This window comes from Anopheles gambiae, chromosome 3 (assembly GCF_943734735.2).
Source record: "Anopheles gambiae chromosome 3, idAnoGambNW_F1_1, whole genome shotgun sequence".
Taxonomy (NCBI): domain Eukaryota; kingdom Metazoa; phylum Arthropoda; class Insecta; order Diptera; family Culicidae; genus Anopheles; species Anopheles gambiae.
Genome location: NC_064602.1, coordinates 90262053 through 90281506, shown reverse-complemented (window position 1 = coordinate 90281506; position 19454 = coordinate 90262053). Strand labels below are relative to the sequence as shown.

Below are 19454 nucleotides of genomic sequence, written 5' to 3'. Positions count from 1 at the left end.
TTTTTTTTCGGGGGTTCAGGTTCACTGTCATAAAACGTGGAATTGGACCATCTTTACCTTGTCTGCCTCGTGCTCCGCACGAAAAACCTCCCCTGCGGAAGGGCTACAACAGGGAGAGTTTGGTTTGTGCTTTTGGTGCTTTGAATTTTGGGCTTTCTCGCTCTCTTTCTCCGTGTCATGTCGAGCGGTGGACGGTGAACACACCCTTCACAAAACGGATTAAATGATGCTATCTGGTTGAGCATCATTATTGTGTCTGGGTGAGTTTTGTTCCACCACCCTTCACCCTCGTTTGCTTTCTTGTTATTGTGCGTGAACTTCATTTAGCCAGAAGGTGGAATAATTCCAAGCTTGGTCGGGTTCCGGGACGGGGAGAAGCATGAATTGTTGTCTGCTGCTTGTTGGTGTAGAGTTGTGGAGTTTATCGCCGGCCAGCAGAGTTTACAGCGGTTACTCGATCAATGGGTGAATGGGTGAAACTTTGCTTCATTCATGGAGTGGGTGGTTAATCTCGATCAACCGATCGCATTAGCGATCGCGCGCGCACAGACAGTCTGCTGAAAGCTGAACTCAAACCGCCGGCGGGAAATAAATAGTAATTGAAAACCAGCTAACGGAGGTTCTGCTGGAGCTGTTAAGGTAATTAGTTTTTTTTTTGGGGGAGCAGTGAAGCAAAGCATGAAGAAGTCAGAACGACTCAATCCTTTAAACCGAGGAGTTTTCCATCAGTCAGCGTGAGCGCAGTTGGGGGCAGATTGTTATGTTTCAGTCCAAAATTCTACAAAACTTCCCCCTCAACATGTGTGTGTGGTGGCGTAACCGTCCAGAGTCAGATGCATTATCATCATCACCATCTTGAGACTAATATCACGTCAGCACGCGTGTGTGTGTGCGTGTGCTAGTCAGCGAGGCGTAACATCCCATCAGATCCCATCCAATTTTTCACTGTCGCGCGTGGCAGCGGAACATTCGCCTAAGCATTAAGAGTGTCAAAGCCAGTGTGTGTTAAGATTTAATTACCAGCAGCACACCCACACATTCGGTACCGCCAACATAACTGTGCGCGCCCTGTGCATAATGTGCATAATTTTCTCCCCGATGTGTCCCCCCTACGTGGGGCCGTGCCAGTCGCGGCTAAAGGTGTTCAGCAACATTAAGGTCAGTGCACTGGGTAAAATAAAAGTGCTTAGAAGGTGGGAAAAAACGGGAACGGAAGAAGCTAACCACGACGACAGATGGCGAGTGGTGTGTATATGCTAGTGGTGGGTGAGTGAGTGGGTGAGCTGTTTAGCAGTTTATCACGCTTGATGACCTTCGGTGTTTGAAAAAAAAAGAGGTCTTTACAACTTTACGCTACAATAACGCCGAAAGATGTCGTTCAGAGATCGGGGAGGAGGGTCGAGAATGAGTACAGTCAACTTGGCGGAACTGTCAGTTGTGGTTTGAGCACTTGCGCTAAGAACCATTTCACGAATGCTCTGTTTGTTGTTTAGATGTTTTGTTCAAATTGAATTGTTCATAATTATTTGTCTGATTTCACAAAATGAACTTAATTCGAATTGTTACTTATGCCAGACTGACTGATAAAACATTGTTTTGCAACTCTTTTCCTTAATTTGTTTTGTTTGGTTTGGTACTACTGAAAATGTACTACTTTTTTTCTTTTTTCTACATTTTCTCATATGTTTCTTTTTTCACTTTATAGTTTCCCTTTTTCTCTTCTTGTTTCTCGTTTTTGTTCTTTTTTTTTCCAACAGTAACAGAACAGTATAGTACAGCATTCTTTGCTATGTGCGTACCTAGATCAATCAATCAGTAACACCAATAGTCTTGTCTTTCTTATTGGAAACGGTCCTGTAGTTGGAATCGATTTCTGCTCCATTCTTGTAAGAGCTGTTGGTCATTAGACCATTAGTAACATGTTTTTGAGGATCAATGCTATTATTTATAATATTTGGTGACTGCTCTTATCCAGATTTTATTGTAATTTCTGTTTCCAAAACTTTGTTCAGTTATCTATAATATTTTCACAAGCAAAACCTTGAATGTACCTGAATCTTTTTTGAATTTGACAGAGCATTTAGGACCTTAAAAGACACATTATTACATATCTCAAGTACTATGATCGCGTATCATCGCGTAAATTCAATGATAGAAACGACAAGAACGCAGCATGATAAATGTTGCAAATTTGAGCTAATTAAACCCATTGAGCTTTTGTCTAAAAAGAAACTGAAACATCCGGAGTCTGGCCGTAGCAAAACAGAAGAAAATAAATCCGTTTGAACCATTTGTGGCTGGTTCTCCAAAAAGAAACCCTCATTTTGATTGCAACAACTCGTCCCGCCCGAGGGCAAATCATCTTCCTACATCAGGCAGATCTGAACCCGACACATGCATTCACCGCTGATTCCGAACATCTGACGCCCCCGGGGACACATTACTGGCAGGCAGTCAGGCATTCAAGCATTCAAGCATTCAGCCAGCCATGATCGCCCACACCTTCATTCTGCCCAATTCAGGCTGCTGCTCGGTATTCGTTTTCCAAAGATTGAGCACTTGAGCACAAGTCGACAACCTTCCAGCTGACCTCCCCAAACAACCCCGTTGGTTGGAGTGGTAGAAGGTGTATGTTTGTGCTGTCATAATTCTTGCACAAGACACGCGTGCATTAGCGTGTACGCTTATGTTGAACGGTTCAGTCCACCTTTTTTCCACTTTAACTGTTAACGTATCTCGCCGGACGGTTTGATACAGAACGACGCTAACACACAACTCACAATTTGCACAAAGTCCAAGACGTGCGATGTGTCCGCTTTCTTATTTCCCCTGGTTGATGCCATTCATACGAAATGAAATTTGCAAATAGCTCACTAAAGTGCGGCTGAATGGGTTCATTTTTTCACTGGAAATTGTATTGTAGAATTGTCCGCAGAGTGAAAGACGTTACGACTTTGGATCATTTAATCACCGGCTCGTTTCCTATATCGTCCCACTGTGAAGAGATGCTTCTAGCGGCGATCTAATGCGATCTTTTAGACAGTTCATGTGCAATTCATAAACTCCCTGGAGAGGAGCGGCATCACGCTCGGACAAGTGATTGGCAAACAAAGTAAAGCCTCCTGATTGTGTGGACTTCCACGCTGGCAAGGCGAGCTTGTGGACCGGTTCCACTTATCGTCACACATCGTTGTGAGCGTCATGAACGGTTCATTAATAACGTTCACATTGGTGGTGGCAGTGTGGACTGCTGCGATCGTCACCACTGATCGTGTGGTGTACAGAAGCTCCACCGTCGTCCTAACCGGGAAGTCAATCTTTCGGACACCTTCGGCCATCTGTCAACGGTTAACGCACAAAACCACACCCCCCTCTGCATGCTGTTTAATCTTGCCGCTTTGTCAACTGGACGGGTCTTGGGTAGGAAAAAAGCTCCTACGTTATAATACATCGCATATTTACATTCCTCAGAAAGCCCCCCCAGAATTCCATCATCCCTTTTTTGGACCGGTGTGGACGTATATTAATACGATTTTTATTCAAATTGACCGGCTACTTTCGCGGCCCTTCGGATTTTGCGCTAAGGTGTGTGTGGTTGGTCTTAAAAATTTGGGAATGACCCACCAACGAATTGTTATTATTACTGTCCGCTTATCAGGCCCTACATCACGTGTAGTGTGAAACAACTTAACTCGTTTTAAAACATTACCACACGCGTTGTCGAGTGTAGATTTTTTTCGTCGATTGGCCAACGTTGCCAACCGCCGCACAATTAATCATCGTTGGCAGAAATGTTCGCTTTATCTAGTTTGGTGATTAGTAAATGAGATAATTGAATTTTGTTCGTCTTGTTCCGACTGGAAGGCAATCGATTATGATTAAAAGTTGTTAGTAGGATGTTGCCTCGCGGCGCCAATCCAGTGCCAAAGAAATTAAATCATCTTTCGAGGTTAAAAATGATGCTGTTACAGGAAAATTAATCCAACCTGAAGGTTAGCAAGAAACCGACCGGAAGAGCGATTAAATTTATTCAGGCATGATGATCTTCATCAGCAACATGATCATCAGCATACCAGAGACACAATCCTGCTATCAGTGTTGATTGTTTATTGTGCCCATTTGTATGAAAGATTCCGTCCATAGCGACACGTTCACCGATCGACTGGTGGCAGTGGTCGGCAAACTGGTTCGTTATCAACAGATGTTTTTTTTTGTTTTTGTTTTTTTTTTGTATTAAATGCCATCAATTATCTTTTCATATGATTTTTCTCGCTTCAAACTGAATAATGATGACTGATGTTAGATTAAAGGAATTTGAATGTTGTTTCTTGTATTTTTCAAATCAATATAAGTTTGAAAATATCGTTACTTTCTTATTTCGCTAACGAGCTATTGAGCATCTCTGTTAATAAATTTGTTCTCAAATTCTGTGGTTTGAGTTTCTCGTAGTTCATGGAACTTATTTCTAGAGTTAAAAATAACGTTAAAACTGTTAAATTGGCAGAATTTAAAGGAATCTGCTAATAAGAATAGCAGCAAGGGAGCAAGGAACTAGTGGCTGTTGTATTTCAGGCATTTTTAAAGATAGTTCATACTACTTTTCTATGTCTTTCCTGCCGTTCTTCTCTTCATCCTTACTCATGGGTAAACAAAATTGCCCATCTCTGATTTTTTCACCTCACTAAACTAAAACTCCGTGCCAAAACATGAAACATTTGGATGAACAACACTCTGGAGCTTCTACGATCCATTTTTCTCAAAGTTTATTGTAATCACACTGTCGTGCCTGAACAGCTGATTACAAGCTTTTGTACAGCATTTTTTTTGCCGTCCACTGGTCTAGCTCGACCCACGCACGCTCTCTGGGGGAAGGGAATACTAAGCGCTTCATTATCTAGCATCGGCGGGCCGGTCGCAAAGGATTGCCGCCCCACCGCCATTTCGACATTGGAGTAATCAAAGCGTAACGACTCCACGCATCGAACACAATATAAATAAAGACGTATCAAAGTAAAAGGCACACACGGCACAAGGTTTACATAACACGCTCCCGATGATAACCTTTCGGGGTTCGTACTTCCGAAGAAAGAAGGCAAGAAAGTCAGCTTTCGACTGGGTGCCCCCTGTAGACCACACGTCGCCCCGTTCGATGACGAATTGGCAGAAGGCGGCAGTAGGTAATGTATTAATTTTGTAACCGGCCAGTGCGAGAATCATAATGCTGCCGGCCAAACGGGAACATTCGCATGCAGCGATGATATCTAAGACACTTACAAATTGCAAGCCCCACTCATGGGAGGGTTGGATGCACCGAAGCGGGTTGGTTGGTCAAACGTTAGCAACACTTGCAGCACGCTCTCGTCGTCGTCGTCGTTGTCGTCTTGGGTCGTCGGGTTTCACAGTACGGCACTTCCTATTTATAATTCTGCACGTTGTGTTCGATTTCGCGAGAATAACATTCATTCCGTCTGCCATTGCTTGTCGTCTCTGCCTTTTGTGCTCCCCGAAGGGGTTACACTATCGCAACGTCCGATTCGGTAGGATGAATGCGCGTTTGCAATCGATGCAAGCAGGGGGCTCTGCCGTTGTCCTGCTGTACGAGCCAAATCAAGAAGAAAGAGCATCATCGCCTCAACCCTCCCCAAACACAGTCGACAAGCGGACGATGGCAAAATAGCGATAACATAGATTTTAGCCTGTTTCTGCTTCCGTTGTGTTTATTTCTTGCCCCGTCCGGTTTTACGATCGAGTTTGTGTGCCAATCGGTCGAGAACGTGTCTTAAAATAAAACCTAAAGTTAACGATCGTCATGCTTTCGGTGCGCTGGGTTTGAACGGTGGGATTGGCGGGTATTGGTGTCCGGTGACCATCAACATCGATGACATCATTGCCCCGTTACTCGATGGCGATGTTGCTGCCTGCTACGGCGCGCGATGATGCATACGATCGCGTAAGATCGCGGGACATAGATGCGTGTTCCAGAAGATTAGGTCTTTCTGATGTCGTTGCTAAAAGACTCTGCTCTTTTTTTGTGTGTCTGTGGCTCTGAAGGCTTTCTTGGGAATTGGTTTGTGCAAAAATTTTCACTTCAAGGTCATCAGCTTTGAACCTCCTTTTTGTGCGGTGGAATTCATTGGAACCATCACTTCAAGAAGATATTCCCGACAGATGTGCCTTATGATTTATGGACGACGCACACCAACAACTCGCGCGATGAGCCTTTGCCATTTCCAGTTTGCGAAACCACTCTTTGTGACTCCCTTTGGGACCCTTTTGATGGGTTTGAGTCATAAAACAAGACTGGCACGGTATGATGGCATGGCTTGGGAAGATTATGTTTCCATCCAGCGTGGGGATTTCGGGGAAGGTTTTTGCTCTGTCTTCTGCTGTTGGGGTGAATACGGTAGTTTATCGTTTCCTTTCGCTCCATTAACGAAAGTGTGGCATTTTAATGTTTATTTTCTCCCTATTTTCGGTCTTAGGCCGGGGGGCCTTTGAGCTAGCCCTTTTGGCATTCCGTTGCAATAAAATGAAGCAGTCAATTGGAATAGTTGAAGAACCTTCTCTGCCGATGACGTATGAAAATGATTCCAAATAATTTCGTCACATTCTTGTCTCGTGATCCATGGAAGCGATCGGATCTTTTACGGATACGCAACTAATCGCCCTTTCGCTGGCTGATGACACATAAAACACACAAAAACACACACCGCTGACATGTCACCTCGGGGAGAGGTTTAGTAACTGCGTAATGTTGTCATCTTCCTACACACCCGGGACTTCCTGCTGCTGCTGTTGGTGCTACTCGGAAGCGCACAGTCGTTGCCGGGCCGGTTCCAAATACGTCGTCGGTGTTGTGCGACAAACGTGTCCGCCCGTCGTCGGTCGTAAAGCAGTTGCAGTTCTCGCAGGGAAGTACAAGCGCATCCTCAAGATGTCGCAGGCAACTCCCACCGTAAAGTGGTCGTAAATTTGTTGACAACAGCTCCGTTTGGCGCTCTGTTTTTGGAAGCCGGAACACCGTTCCGCGACCGATCGGAAGAAACTCACGGAAGAAAAAGGAAGAGGAAGTTGTGTTTTTTTTCTTTTTCGCCCCATGTGTTACATTCACCAAAATGTGACTTGAAGGAAATAAATCGAACGTATTAAATTCCGTAAAAGAACAATGCACGCCTCGATGAGCACGTAGCTAGGGGAGTTGTTTATGTGCCCGATGTGCGGGGTCACGATCCACGATCAATTCCATCGATATATGTGTGGTATTGTACCGTTTCATTGGGCCGCGATGTGTACGGGCTTTCCTATGCTGCTACTGTGTGGTTGGGGTGAACATGGGGGCAGCTTCTTCATAGCGAGGAAAAGGCATCAAAAATCAATGCGATCGCGAGTTTATTATGATTTTGCAGGGGTTTTCAGGTGACAGTATTGTTAGCATTTAAAAGTTTTCACTGGAGTGTGCGATTATTCCAATTTTGGTTACATCATCTGGATTAGTGAATGTTTATTTGCATTTTTTTATATTCGTTCATTTCAGTTTTTAATCAAGAATTCTAAATTTTTATGTACTTGTATTTATATTCTCCTCAAGAGCTCTTGATTTGTTATGTTATAGCCTACCAAATATGATCTTTAGTCTAGTTTATTATTTCCAGACATTTAAACTGTTATTTAAAGTATGTTAAACAGATTGAACTAAGGGTCAATATAAATTCCTAATTTAAGTTCAATCTCGTCTGGTTATTATGTCTGGAATTTGTTCATTTGTTCATCACTGTCCTACTTCAAACACATACTCAATTAGCATTTGCATTGCATTGTTGTAGAATGTTAAACGTTCCTCAATTAGTAGCGCCTATCATGAATGCGGGATCGCGATTGACAGCTACTGTTGGCATCTCTTTTTCGCATTGTTCTCGCATTTAGAATTCCAAATATAACTGAGAATTTTATCGTGATCTTCATACTAGTCTAGATGTTTGCAGTTTTGATGTGTAGATGAGCATTTTAGATATTTAAGTCAACAACCAGACTCTTTATAACGATAACGATCGATCGTTGTTTTGTTGTTGTGATGTATGTTCAGAATGTTCAGAATAGGTATCAATACCTTGAATTTAGGAGGACCTCCTAGTTATATTAACATTTTCAGCTTTCTAAACCCTTCTACATTGTGTTGCCTCATATTCTTCATTTTCACTTTAGTTGCTAAATTTATAAAGATATTGATCGATATGATCTTACCATTTCAATGCCGTCGCAAATATTGTGCATTTATTACTTCGAGAACGCCAAACTTCTTGGAATCGCTTATGTCTCCGCTAAAAGCTGCATCTGAAAAGCCCTGTAATTACAGCACGCTACTCCATTGTATGGTAATTTGAGAAGGAAAGCTTCTTCCACCCAAGAACGTGTACCTTTTACTCCATTCCAAAACAGTGAGTAAACCGAAATCCAGCAAAAATCTCTCCCAATTTCGTCTTCCGTTGCCAGCTACAATACGAGAATGCGTAGGGCGGCGTGCTGTTGTACGTGTAGCATGAACTCATGCTTACCCGGTGACCGCCTGCGATCAATCTACCGCCCTCACCCTTGCCACCTGTAATGCAAACTCCTCTCGCTTGTATTCTCAATTAAACAACGATCGCGAAAGGTGGTAGGGGTGGTGGTAGTGGTTGCAGCAGCAGCAGCAAAAAATGGAGAATACACACGATGATGTAATACGGACTCGTGGGAGAACGATGACCATCATGACTATTTGCATTTTTATACACCTTTTTTGCTGTTGTGGTTGTTGTCATCCATTATTATTTCAACATTGCAGTGAATATTGGCTACCATTTTTAAAATCCATTTCAAAGCCTTATCTGGCACGTTGTATCGCAAGAACTGGTAGGACTCACCAGCTCCTTCTGCTCAGGCATTCTCAGTTCCATTAGCTTCGCAAACAGACAGAGGTTCTGATGGATTTAGAGTTGGAGTCGTTTGGAACGTTTGTTTTTTTTTTGCTTCCTCTCCCGCTCACTTCCAGCACAGTTCGGTGCTCGGGACGAATCAATCTACATAAGCAAGAGCACACACACACCTCGCTGTGTAATACGAACTGTGTGTTGACCTGGTTTCGAATGCTCGGCGCGTTAAAGTATCGAGCAAGTCGTGAGCAATAAAAACTCGGTGGAAAAACGGAACAGTCACTCCCATAACTTCCCTGCCCTCTGTTCGGGTTTTGGGTGGCAAGAGGGCGAGTCCGTATGCAACCAAGCATTGGGAAAAATACTCTCGCCTGCATAAACTCCGCGCGTTTCCCGGATTGGATTTGCTGCTACCGCCGCTACACCATCCGGCCACGAACCCATGAAATGCCACCCATGTGCCTCACCCTGTGACGGGGCTGTTTGTTCTCGGTGGAGAAAGACTCACCGTGCGCACAGACGGTAGCCAACAGACCTAAAACTCCGATAACCTTTTGCACCATCCAATGATTTGCCCCATTTGTCGAGCATTAAAAGAGTGAGCAGTTGGAGAGAGGGGGGCGTTGTATTATATGGCAGTTGCACCGAGAGGGGCAGACCTGTGGCTTCGGCACCTTAATTGATTGCAGTGTCACGTGACATCATTCAACGGTGCGCGCGGTACCTACAGTACTCACATTCTTCTCCATTCCAGTAAGGAGTTGTCAAGCATTTTCTAATGATGGGGTGGGCACGATGGAAGGTTGAAATGGATGAGTTGCCCATTCTAGGGATATGCATTTTCCACCTGAGGGAAGTACAACACGTTCTTCTTGCACTTCTTGCGATCTTGTGTAAATATTTACTTCGTCCAACACCGGGGTGAAAAGGTAAACAAGAGGTCGTTGCTTGTAGAAGCGGTTGCTTATTGTTTCTTCTGCTTTTTTTTGTGGTTCAACAGTTGAAGTAATTCGCTTTCGGAAGCAGCTCTTAACGCTTTTAAAACTGGAGCAAATTGTGCAACCCCCGATCGGTCGGAAGTGTGTCAGTGCAGGCGTGTAAACAAAGCAGCATCGAAGGAGTTTCCCCATTTCGTCATCAGTTGGGATGTTTGCAGGCTTAGTGCTGTGGAGCGTTGAAGGAATTCAGAGTGCACTGGTCGCAGGTGTGTGTGTGTGTGTGAGGTGTGAAATTAGCTCATTCTCGGCATGGGAATTAAGTTGCTAGCAAGAAGTAGATTTATGCATCCAATCCAGATTGAAGTGCATCTCTTAAATCTTCTCTCAGCGTAAGAGCCTGCTATCGACACCCTTATCCCACACAACATCTATTAATAGCCCGTTAACCTCCATTATCAACAACACATCGATGAGCTTTCAATATAAAAACACACACACACATCTCTCACAACACTTCACTGGGTTCAAATGGCGTGTGTGGCGTACACTTCAAGCCGATAACCGCCCAAGTGGAATCTGTTTTCCATCCAGGGGCGTCATTAGGCGTGCCTTAAATTATACATGGGGACGCGCGTGTGCGAGCATATCGTGTTTGGGGTGGGTTCAAGGGGGCGTATAGCGGAGAGAGAGAGATGGGTTGGAAAGAATTAGAAAAAAAAATCAACTACTTATCTCCCAGCTGGGTTTAGAGCGTTAATTCGTTTACCGCTTTTTATGGAGCAAATTTATGGATGGGAAAATGCGAAATGGTGTGTGTTTATCATACGGAATGATGTGTTGGGTAAGGTTTTAAGCCTAGAATTGATAGGATAATGGAGTAGTAACTAACATAAGCGTGCCATTTCAGGGATGGGATATGGTCACTTATGTGGAATCGTTTTGATACAGGAAATATTATTATTGATTTCTTCACTTTGAAGTCTCTCTTTAATGGATTTTTTGGTGTGGTATAAATATTATTACTGAAGAAACTGAAATTTTATGTTCGATCCAAATCTGTAGGATCTAATAGAGTCAAAATTTGTCCTAATATTTGCTCTTAATATATATATCTGCTATTTGCTCTTGAATATATTGAAGATTATAAGGATTAGGCTGGAATAAAAACTGATGTTACAATGAAAGATCAAACAGCTTATTACGAAATTCTTTAAACATCTTCTTTTTAATAATTTACTTATTTCCAAAGAAAAATATAGTTATTCTTGTTGGAAATTAAATGTATTGATAATAACAAATTGATCTAAATATCAGAAAAGATCGTGTTACACGTTGCAAATCAAAATCCAAAGGTCTATCATCTTACAGATACAAGACGCGATAGGACTCTTCGGGAGTTCAATCCTTTCAAAAGTATATCATCAACCACAAGAACTCACAGATAATTTTTTGAATGTTCTAGAACCATTCGAGCCTAACTATAGTATCTATAATTCATGATATATAACCATAAATGCCTTATGTCCCTATGATACTTCAATATTTTGCCTAATTTCTGTAATCCTGACGGGGGATTTAAAGCTATGGAAGAATTGATGGCAGTACATTGCATAACCCTAAATCACATGGTGTTTATTTATGAAACATTCCCTATGCAACCTTTGCCATGAATCTCTAAAAGTGGAATATTTAGAATATTTGAAATACTGACTGCCCAAAACTGTCGTTGTTCGCTGCTATCCTATTCTTTCCCTTAAGCCACCATCAACACTCCTCAATGCCTAACGATTAGCCGGGAATTAGTCATTACTGAAGCATTATTTATACCGCCTAACCGACGTAGCGCGTCAGCGTGATTCTAAAAATATGCTGTCCATAGAACTCCGATATCTAATCCGTCTCGCAGCTTGTATGGGAGGCATCCCCAAACTTCGCTGTCTAAAAAAACTCAAAAAGTGAATACAAGGTAAAACCCCCCGACTGATTTAAAAATATTGAGCGAAAATATTTACAACCTTACACCAGCCAAGGCGACTAATTAGGACCACATGCCAACGACTTCCAAATGATCCGCATGATCCGGAGAAATGATCCATCCATCGGAGCATGGTGTGTTCCAAATGTTTTTTTTTTTTCAAAATCCTTACTACAGAACTCTCCCCACCCAGCATCCAGTTCACATCAATTGATCATCGACCAGATGTGTGAGGTTTATGTTTATGTATGTGTGTGTGTTTTTTTCCTTTACTGTTGAGAAAACATACTCTAAAAACTCCACCCGGTGCTTCTCCCGGTCTTAGTAGCCATTGACGCGACGTGGCGATGGTCGTGCGATGATAGTTCATGCTACGCGTTCGATGCTGCACCACCGTACAGGCTATTTATAGCTCTTCCCACTGTAAGTGGGCAGCTGTTCGGTTCTTGGTTGGACGACGAACCAGTATCCATTTCCACAAACCGTCCGTTCGCAAGGCAAAAACTATAACGTCTTCGTTAGCTTAGTCGGTCACTCAGAGTCGGGGTCCCTTCCAGAAGCGCCATTGTGCCGTTGGGGTGTGCTTCTTCAATTTCTCAGGGCCACTTTCTTTGCAGAGAAATTCCATGTCAACCAGTGTCAAAAATAGTCTCCATTCCATTCTGATGGTGTCATCACCTTCATTTTGGCGCTACACCTACCCACCGTGTTGGGATTGTTTTTCCATTAGCGGACAATGTTGGTGATGAGTGGTGCTACTCCCAACGACTACCAGTACCTTACTGCGACGACTATACTTCTACCACCCCATTAGACAACGACACTGGGTCAAAACCTGTCAGGTACAGAGGCACTCCAATAAACCCCGCGAGCGAGCCATTAAAATGCCACAAAAATCGCCCTGAACGTTGTTTGCGCTGTTCCCTTTTGCTTTTCCATGGGTTCTCTTCTTCAGACAGGACGCCAGTTCACTGACGATGTGATTTTAGCTCCCAGTTCCGTTTACATTTTATTTACATTCTGATTTCCCTCCCATTACAATGTTTCGCTTTCAGTGATTGGATCGTAAGGTGTCTTCCGGAGTGTAGGACCGTAGGACGAAGACGAGGACTCGCGCTTGGCGTTTTATTAGATTACACGGACCACAAACTCCGGAGTGGCACACAACGACGTTAAAACCGTCTTTCAGTCTTCCCTATTCTGCCACTGTGCGTGTAGAATAGTGGACAGAACGAGCAGCGCAACCACGAAGACGACCTGCCCCGCGATGAAAATGGCCCAGGAGCGTCTTGATCGTTAGTGAAACTGTGTCATCGGTTGACTGCTGCTACCGGAAGCGAGTGGTTTAATTAAAAACAACACGTCCAGACATCAGAGACAGTTATTAGGGAGTGTTCGTGTGTGTGTGTGATAGCACAGTGCTCATTTATTCTATATCAAGTTCGAACCGAAGCTCACGAAGATGGGTGCGCCACCTGCCAAGAAGCCGCTGGTGAACAGGAATCTAATATCCTTGAAAATTGTGCTCTTCCTGTTCTACGGAGGTAAGTGTGTCCCGGAGACGTCAGGAACATCATCAAAGCAGGCCATGTAACTAATGTTAACGTTCGCTTTCTCCGTCTCTCTCTCTCTCCTTATCACAGCCCTAGGATGTCTGCATCCGTACATCCAGAAGCACATGACCCTGACCGGGCTGAATTACTACGAGTCGCAGCTGGTGACGCTAATTGCTCCGCTGGTGGCAATTCTGGGTCCACTGATAATTGCCCCACTGGTCGATCGGTTGGCAGGACGGGCTGGTGCATCGTTCGGCAAACGGTTGCGCTTACTAGCCGCCCTCTGCATGATTCTGTCCGTTGTGCTCTACTCGGTGCTATTCTTCGCCGTGCCGCGCGTAGAGCGTCAGGAATCGAGTCGCTCGGAGGTGAGCTTCGCCTGCGACTATGACGGTGCCATCATCTTTCAGCAGCGCTGTAGCGAGGAACGCACCTGCTATCAGTGGAAACGCGAGAAGGTACGCATCAGGGAGATTTCACAGAAATTCCTGGAGCTCCTGAAAGATTTACAATTAATTGCCTTGTTCTTCCAGATCGGCCATCTGACGCTTACGAACTGTTCCTACACCTGCCAGAAACCGGTTGAGTTTGAAAACCTGAATCACCCGTACACGAAAGGTTTGATTCTGCCGTCGTCCACCGAGAGCTCGGTTGAGGATGAAGACTACGACATAAGCGACGAACCGCTGCCGGCACCGGAAAACATCCGACAGGAGCCTAAAGTTGAGGTGGACAATACGCCCATCCCCGTGCCGCACATCTGCGAGCACAAGGGCGATCCGGAGCGGGAACTGTGCCACGCCTACACGTCCGCATCGGAATCGCTGAAGCTGGCCACGGTACTGCGCAGCGCCGTGAACGAGGAAAACGAAACGCACAGTGCCGAATGGTGTCGCTATCCGCTCGATGGCTTCTCTTGCGACATCCCCGAGAAGCAGATCACCTGGATGAAGCTGCTGACAAACTCTTCCAACTGTACGCCGAAGGTGGAGTGTGAGGTACACGACCCGTACGATGACGAGGAGAGCGTTCTTTCGGAGAGTGTCTGTATGCGCGTAAGTGACCTTGACCCTTGACGCTTTTTTTTGGGGATGTAATCTTCAAGGTTCGTTTGTCTCTTTGTAGATTGTTGGAGATCCTGAGCTGACCTTCTGGTCGTACATCACCCTCCGCTCGTTCGGCGATGCGTTCCTGCTCGCCGTCATCGTCCTCCTGAACGCAGCCACCATCATTGCGACGCGCGAAACCTCCTCCGGCCGCGGAGACTTTGGGCGACAGATCGTTTGGGGTGCAATTGGATGGGCCGTCTCCTACTTCGCACTGGGCTGGTTCTTCGAAACGTACTACGGGTACGTTGGACTGGCCCTGCTCGCCGCTCTCGTGCTGCTCGTCTCGTCCGGCATGCCCCTAACACCGCCGGAGATGTGGTGGCACACGAAGTGCGGCATGGTGGCGATCCCGATGTCCGCCATCCGCCGGTACGGTCCCGAGTCGGCCGGCCTCTGCCTGGTCACGCTCATCCTCGGCACGTTCTGGGCCGTGCTGGACAACTACGAGGGCGTGCTGGTGAAGACGTACGACATCCATCCGCCGGCCGACAGCTACTACGGTGAGGTTTGGAGTGCGTTCGTCGTGCTCGGCGCCTTGCTGACCATCCCGACGCTCTGGTACGCGGAGAAGATTGTCGATTTCTGCGGCCACTCGAACATCCTGATTACCGCCATCACGACGTTCATCTTCCGCTTTTCGCTGCTCGCCACGACGGAGGTCGGCTGGTGGCGTGTCATCATCGATTTCCTGTACCCGGTAACGCTCGGCCTGACGTGGCTGACGATCGTGTTCTACATGCGGCACATTATGCCACGCCGTATCATCACCACCGGCCAGGCGCTGCCCGTCATCTTTCACTTCTGTCTCGGGCGCTTTGTCGGCGCACTGATCGGCATGTGGACGAAGATTGACGATCTGATCATCACCTTCCAGGCGCTCGCGATCAGTGCGTGCGTCATTGCGGTCGTTTACTTCCTGCTGTACCATCTCGTGCTGGCGCCCCGTTGTGCCGCCCGGTTGCACCATGAACCGTCCGCTTCGGCGCTTAACATTACCGCGCCGGACGGGGCCAATGGGCAGCAGCAGCAGACACCGCTGGCCCAGCCGGTACAGACGAACGGTAGCTATCAGCCGCTCCGGATCTATCACAACTACCGTGGTCGGAAGGGTCACTTCCGCTACTAAGCCGCAGTGGTTCCCACACAATCGACAACAAAAAGGCTCCGAGCTATGCTAGTCCACTTTAGACTACTTGTTACACACCGCACGGGCGGTCCGTCCCAAAAGGGCGGGAGAGGAAGGGGCTGTACCGTGCTGAGGAAGCTTCCGTTCGACAGGTGCTTTGCGGTGTAGGATGTAGGGCTGCTTCGGGAAATATCGTACCAAAAAAAAAAGTAGAACACAAAATCGATCGTTAAATTTAAAAACGAAAACCGTTGGATCAAGTGGATGGTAGGCGATCATTGCAATCAAATTCTTCGTTTGTTTCGTTAAATTATTTGTGAATCAGGACAGTTTAGGACAGCGTATTTATTAGCTTTTCGAAGCGGAGAAATTCGTTTCCATACTCCACACACACGAGGAAGACAAAGTAGGAAATTTCAAAAGAAGTTCACACACCTTTCGCCAGTTTATGCAAACCCATCTCAGTGCTAGGTTCAAATGATTTGTTCTCTTCTCGCAATGTTTTAGAGTTTATAGGGTAAAAGTATGTAAAATGCAAAGTCATTCGTCCGGCGTCTCGGTGTACACCGTTGAGTGTTCGCTTAGTTAACTAAGATACGTCTTCTTATTGTTTTATCCTTCTTTTATTCTACCGTTTTAGGAATGGTTTAGTTTTAGCTTTAGGTTTACTAATACGACACGAAACTCAGTTTTAGATAATCAAACCTTTCATTAATTTGATTTACCATTTTCTCATTTTATATACCTTCATCGTCGTCAAAAAGTCCATTTCGCGTACCTCTCAAATAGCTTAACAATCGATCAGACCCAACACGATTAATGGTATAGAAGGACAAAGCAACTCTAAAACGCTAAAAGTCGCACACATAAATCGAAACAATCGCTAACGATGCAAACAATGGAAAAACGACGACTCTGGGAGAGATTCCTCCCCTCGATAATCCGAATGTTGATACAAGAACAAGGTACAATCACTATATACGCTATTTACTATTTACACGCCTTACACACACACACAAACTCTCTACTAGAGCGCTCTACAGCAGCAACAAACAACCGAATGATGATAATTGTACGCCTTAAATGTTATGAAAGTCATTTAACAAAAATATTCCCCCGGCTCACTATCGTGAAATTACGCGCAGAACGTGGGACAGGCTTCCTAAAGTGGAGTTTAAAGATCGCTTCAAAAGCGAACGCAACGCTGCCATTACGGTTTGCGACAGCCTGGGTTTGTTCCTTTTTCCCGCATCACGTGATGCTATAATAACGGTCGGTTGCGTTACACCCGAATTACTGTGTACGTTTAAAAGGGTAACAACAACAAAAACAGAAACACTTTATATTTGTAAATAAAGCTAAGCAATAATTGGAATCCGATGCAGAGGGGGAATGGTGTTATGAAGGAGATGGAAATGTGTTACATCCGGAAAAATCTAGCTATTTTATTTAATAGGGATTCTTAACTCATCAAAAGTTGTAGTACTTTAATGCTTCAGGTAAGTACAAACAATAGACAATTACTAGCGCAAGATCCACACTGAGTATCAAACGTTAAATGTCTTAGTTTTCACTATATTACAGAAATCTTTACTGGCTCAAAATGATATTTGACAGTCCCAAACATCTCCAACATAAATAGCAAAATCTTGATCCAATTATGTTTGACAGGTTTCGAAGTAGTATTTAAGCTTTTTGGGACCTTTAGTCGACCCCAGATTGTAGTTATATGTGATCCCGTTGGCGTTGGCCCAAATCTGCGATCATCAAGAAATCGCCCACTGCTTACAATTCTGAGATGTCGCATCCCCATTTAACGAATCCATCTGTCCGTTCGATTTCAATTTCTCCCCATAAGACTGTAGGACTTCGGACCTATGCGCCGTCAAGTGTGCAACATTTTGGACCTGCCGGCCTTTACAGAATTTCGAGAATAAGTACCTTGTAGCCGAATAGTCAAGTCCTATCGCGTCAAGCGGACGGTTCATTCTAGGCTTGAACCCATGATGGGTATGCTGTTGAGTCGTTCGAGTTGATGACTGTACCACGAGACCACTTCAGTGTTTACTCCAATTTTTAGTTTAAATTCGGAAAGCCTATTTGTTAATCCGTCTCTAGATAATAGAACGACCTATAAGTTAGAAAACGCTTTTAATCAAACTCTGATGCTTTTTTATGTAAACTTGGCAACTTACTGAAGCTTCAAAATATGTTCCATCATTTTCAACTACTATTTAGGAGCCTGTATTGAATAAAATAACACGACTGGCAAGTCAGATCATGACTTTCATCGATCAGCGCAGATAGTAATCCCAAGAATGTAAAATGGGTAAACTATTCAAGTGAATAAGCGACATTCGTAGTCTCTAAAAGCTTCAGTTCATATGGAAGCGGCATTCTCCAACTTTTAGATCATTTCTATTGCTTTAATTCGACGGGAAATAACTATCTACGATACTCCAAGTGATTTGAAATGTTCGTGTTGTGCCTGTGCAGTAGCATCGCATATAATTTTCCTTACTAATAACTTCCAGGTGCTCTGGAACGATCACAGTCTGCACTTTGAAACGTTGATAGCAGTGATGGGTAAAGATGACAAAAATCCAGAGTAGACTCCAATCCGACTCCGAGAATTTTGGATCCGACTCCGTCCTCCGAGGGTATGACGGTCTGTTCAGTATTATCCGAAGCCGTTTGGAATCGTCCGGAGACATCATGAGTTGGTCGGAGTCGTCCATAGTCATCAAGAGTCGTCCTGAGTCGGAGTCATGCGGAGTCGTCCAAAGTCATCCCGAGTCGTCTGTAGAAGGAGTCGTCCATGGTCGAAGTCGTCCGAAGCCATCTGGAGTCGTCCGGAGTCTTCCAAAGACTTCCAGAGCTCCCAGAGTCATCGTCCGGAGTCGGTCAGAGTCATCCAGAGTAAGCTGGAGTCATCCAAAGCCTGCCAGAGTCGTCCAGAGTCATCCGGAGTCGTCGGGAGTCATCCGGAGTCGTCCGGAGTCCGCCGGAGTCATCCAGAGTAAGCTGAAGTAGGAGGAACTAGTGGTTTGGATTTTGTTTGGATTTTGGAGTCAGAATCGGACTATCAATAGCTGAAGTAGGATCGGAGTCGTAGGTGCGCCCCAGAGAGCACACCACTAGTTCATAGTCTTCTAAATCAATATTACCACATTTAAAACCTGCAAACCTCTTCCAACACATTGTTCTAGCTAGAGCACACACACCAATAACTATCGCTTAAATACAAAGGATTTTGATTGTCTTTTTTCATATTTTCCATAATGAGACTTGCAAAAACATACTTTTCGTTGATATATCATAAAAGATATCATGTTTGAAAGTTAGTGAAACAGTTTCTAGTTTCCAACCGCTCGGCTTGTTCTAATTGAGCCATTCAATTACTCATGTAAACAATCTATGCCATTGTTTGATGACCGCAAAGCTCAATCCAGTCTTTAATATGCCGCTTAAAATAAGCCATTATTATCCATGCACTCTCTCTCTCTCCCGCTAAATGTAGCAATCAACCTATCTCAACAATGTTATGACACTTCCTCCTGTTCCAACGGCAGCAGCTCCTGATTGGCCAGCGGCTGATTGATGGCACGTGCCGCTGACTCGTTAACGCTGACAGGTTTGCCAGTCCTCCCCCAGACAATGAGACGGCGGTCAGGGCGAAATTAGAGCGCAACAGTTTTTTTACACGGCCGCGTTAGATAACTGGTTTTGGGTGGGTTTGAAACCCATTATGTCCATACGCAAAGTTGAGTCCAATATGTGATCATCAGAAAAAATCAACTATAATTAATTGATAAACTCACCTTGGAAAGAAGAATGTTTT

The 19454-nt window shown here is 44.7% G+C and overlaps 1 protein-coding gene across 5 annotated transcripts in view; it reads left to right on the top strand.

The window, feature by feature from the left end:
• LOC5667799 (uncharacterized) overlaps positions 1-16993 on the top strand; it is a 30690-nt gene extending 13697 nt beyond the window's left edge. For all 5 annotated transcript variants that reach the window (XM_061660854.1, XM_061660853.1, XM_061660856.1 and 2 more), the window contains exons 3-6: positions 12878-13366; positions 13466-13836; positions 13912-14433; positions 14504-16993. In XM_061660854.1, coding sequence (XP_061516838.1) covers positions 13285-13366; positions 13466-13836; positions 13912-14433; positions 14504-15613 — 2085 coding nt within the window. In that variant the 5' untranslated portion in view covers positions 12878-13284 and the 3' untranslated portion in view covers positions 15614-16993. The remainder of the gene's footprint in view (positions 1-12877; positions 13367-13465; positions 13837-13911; positions 14434-14503) is intronic.
• The last annotated feature ends 2461 nt before the right edge of the window (positions 16994-19454 follow it).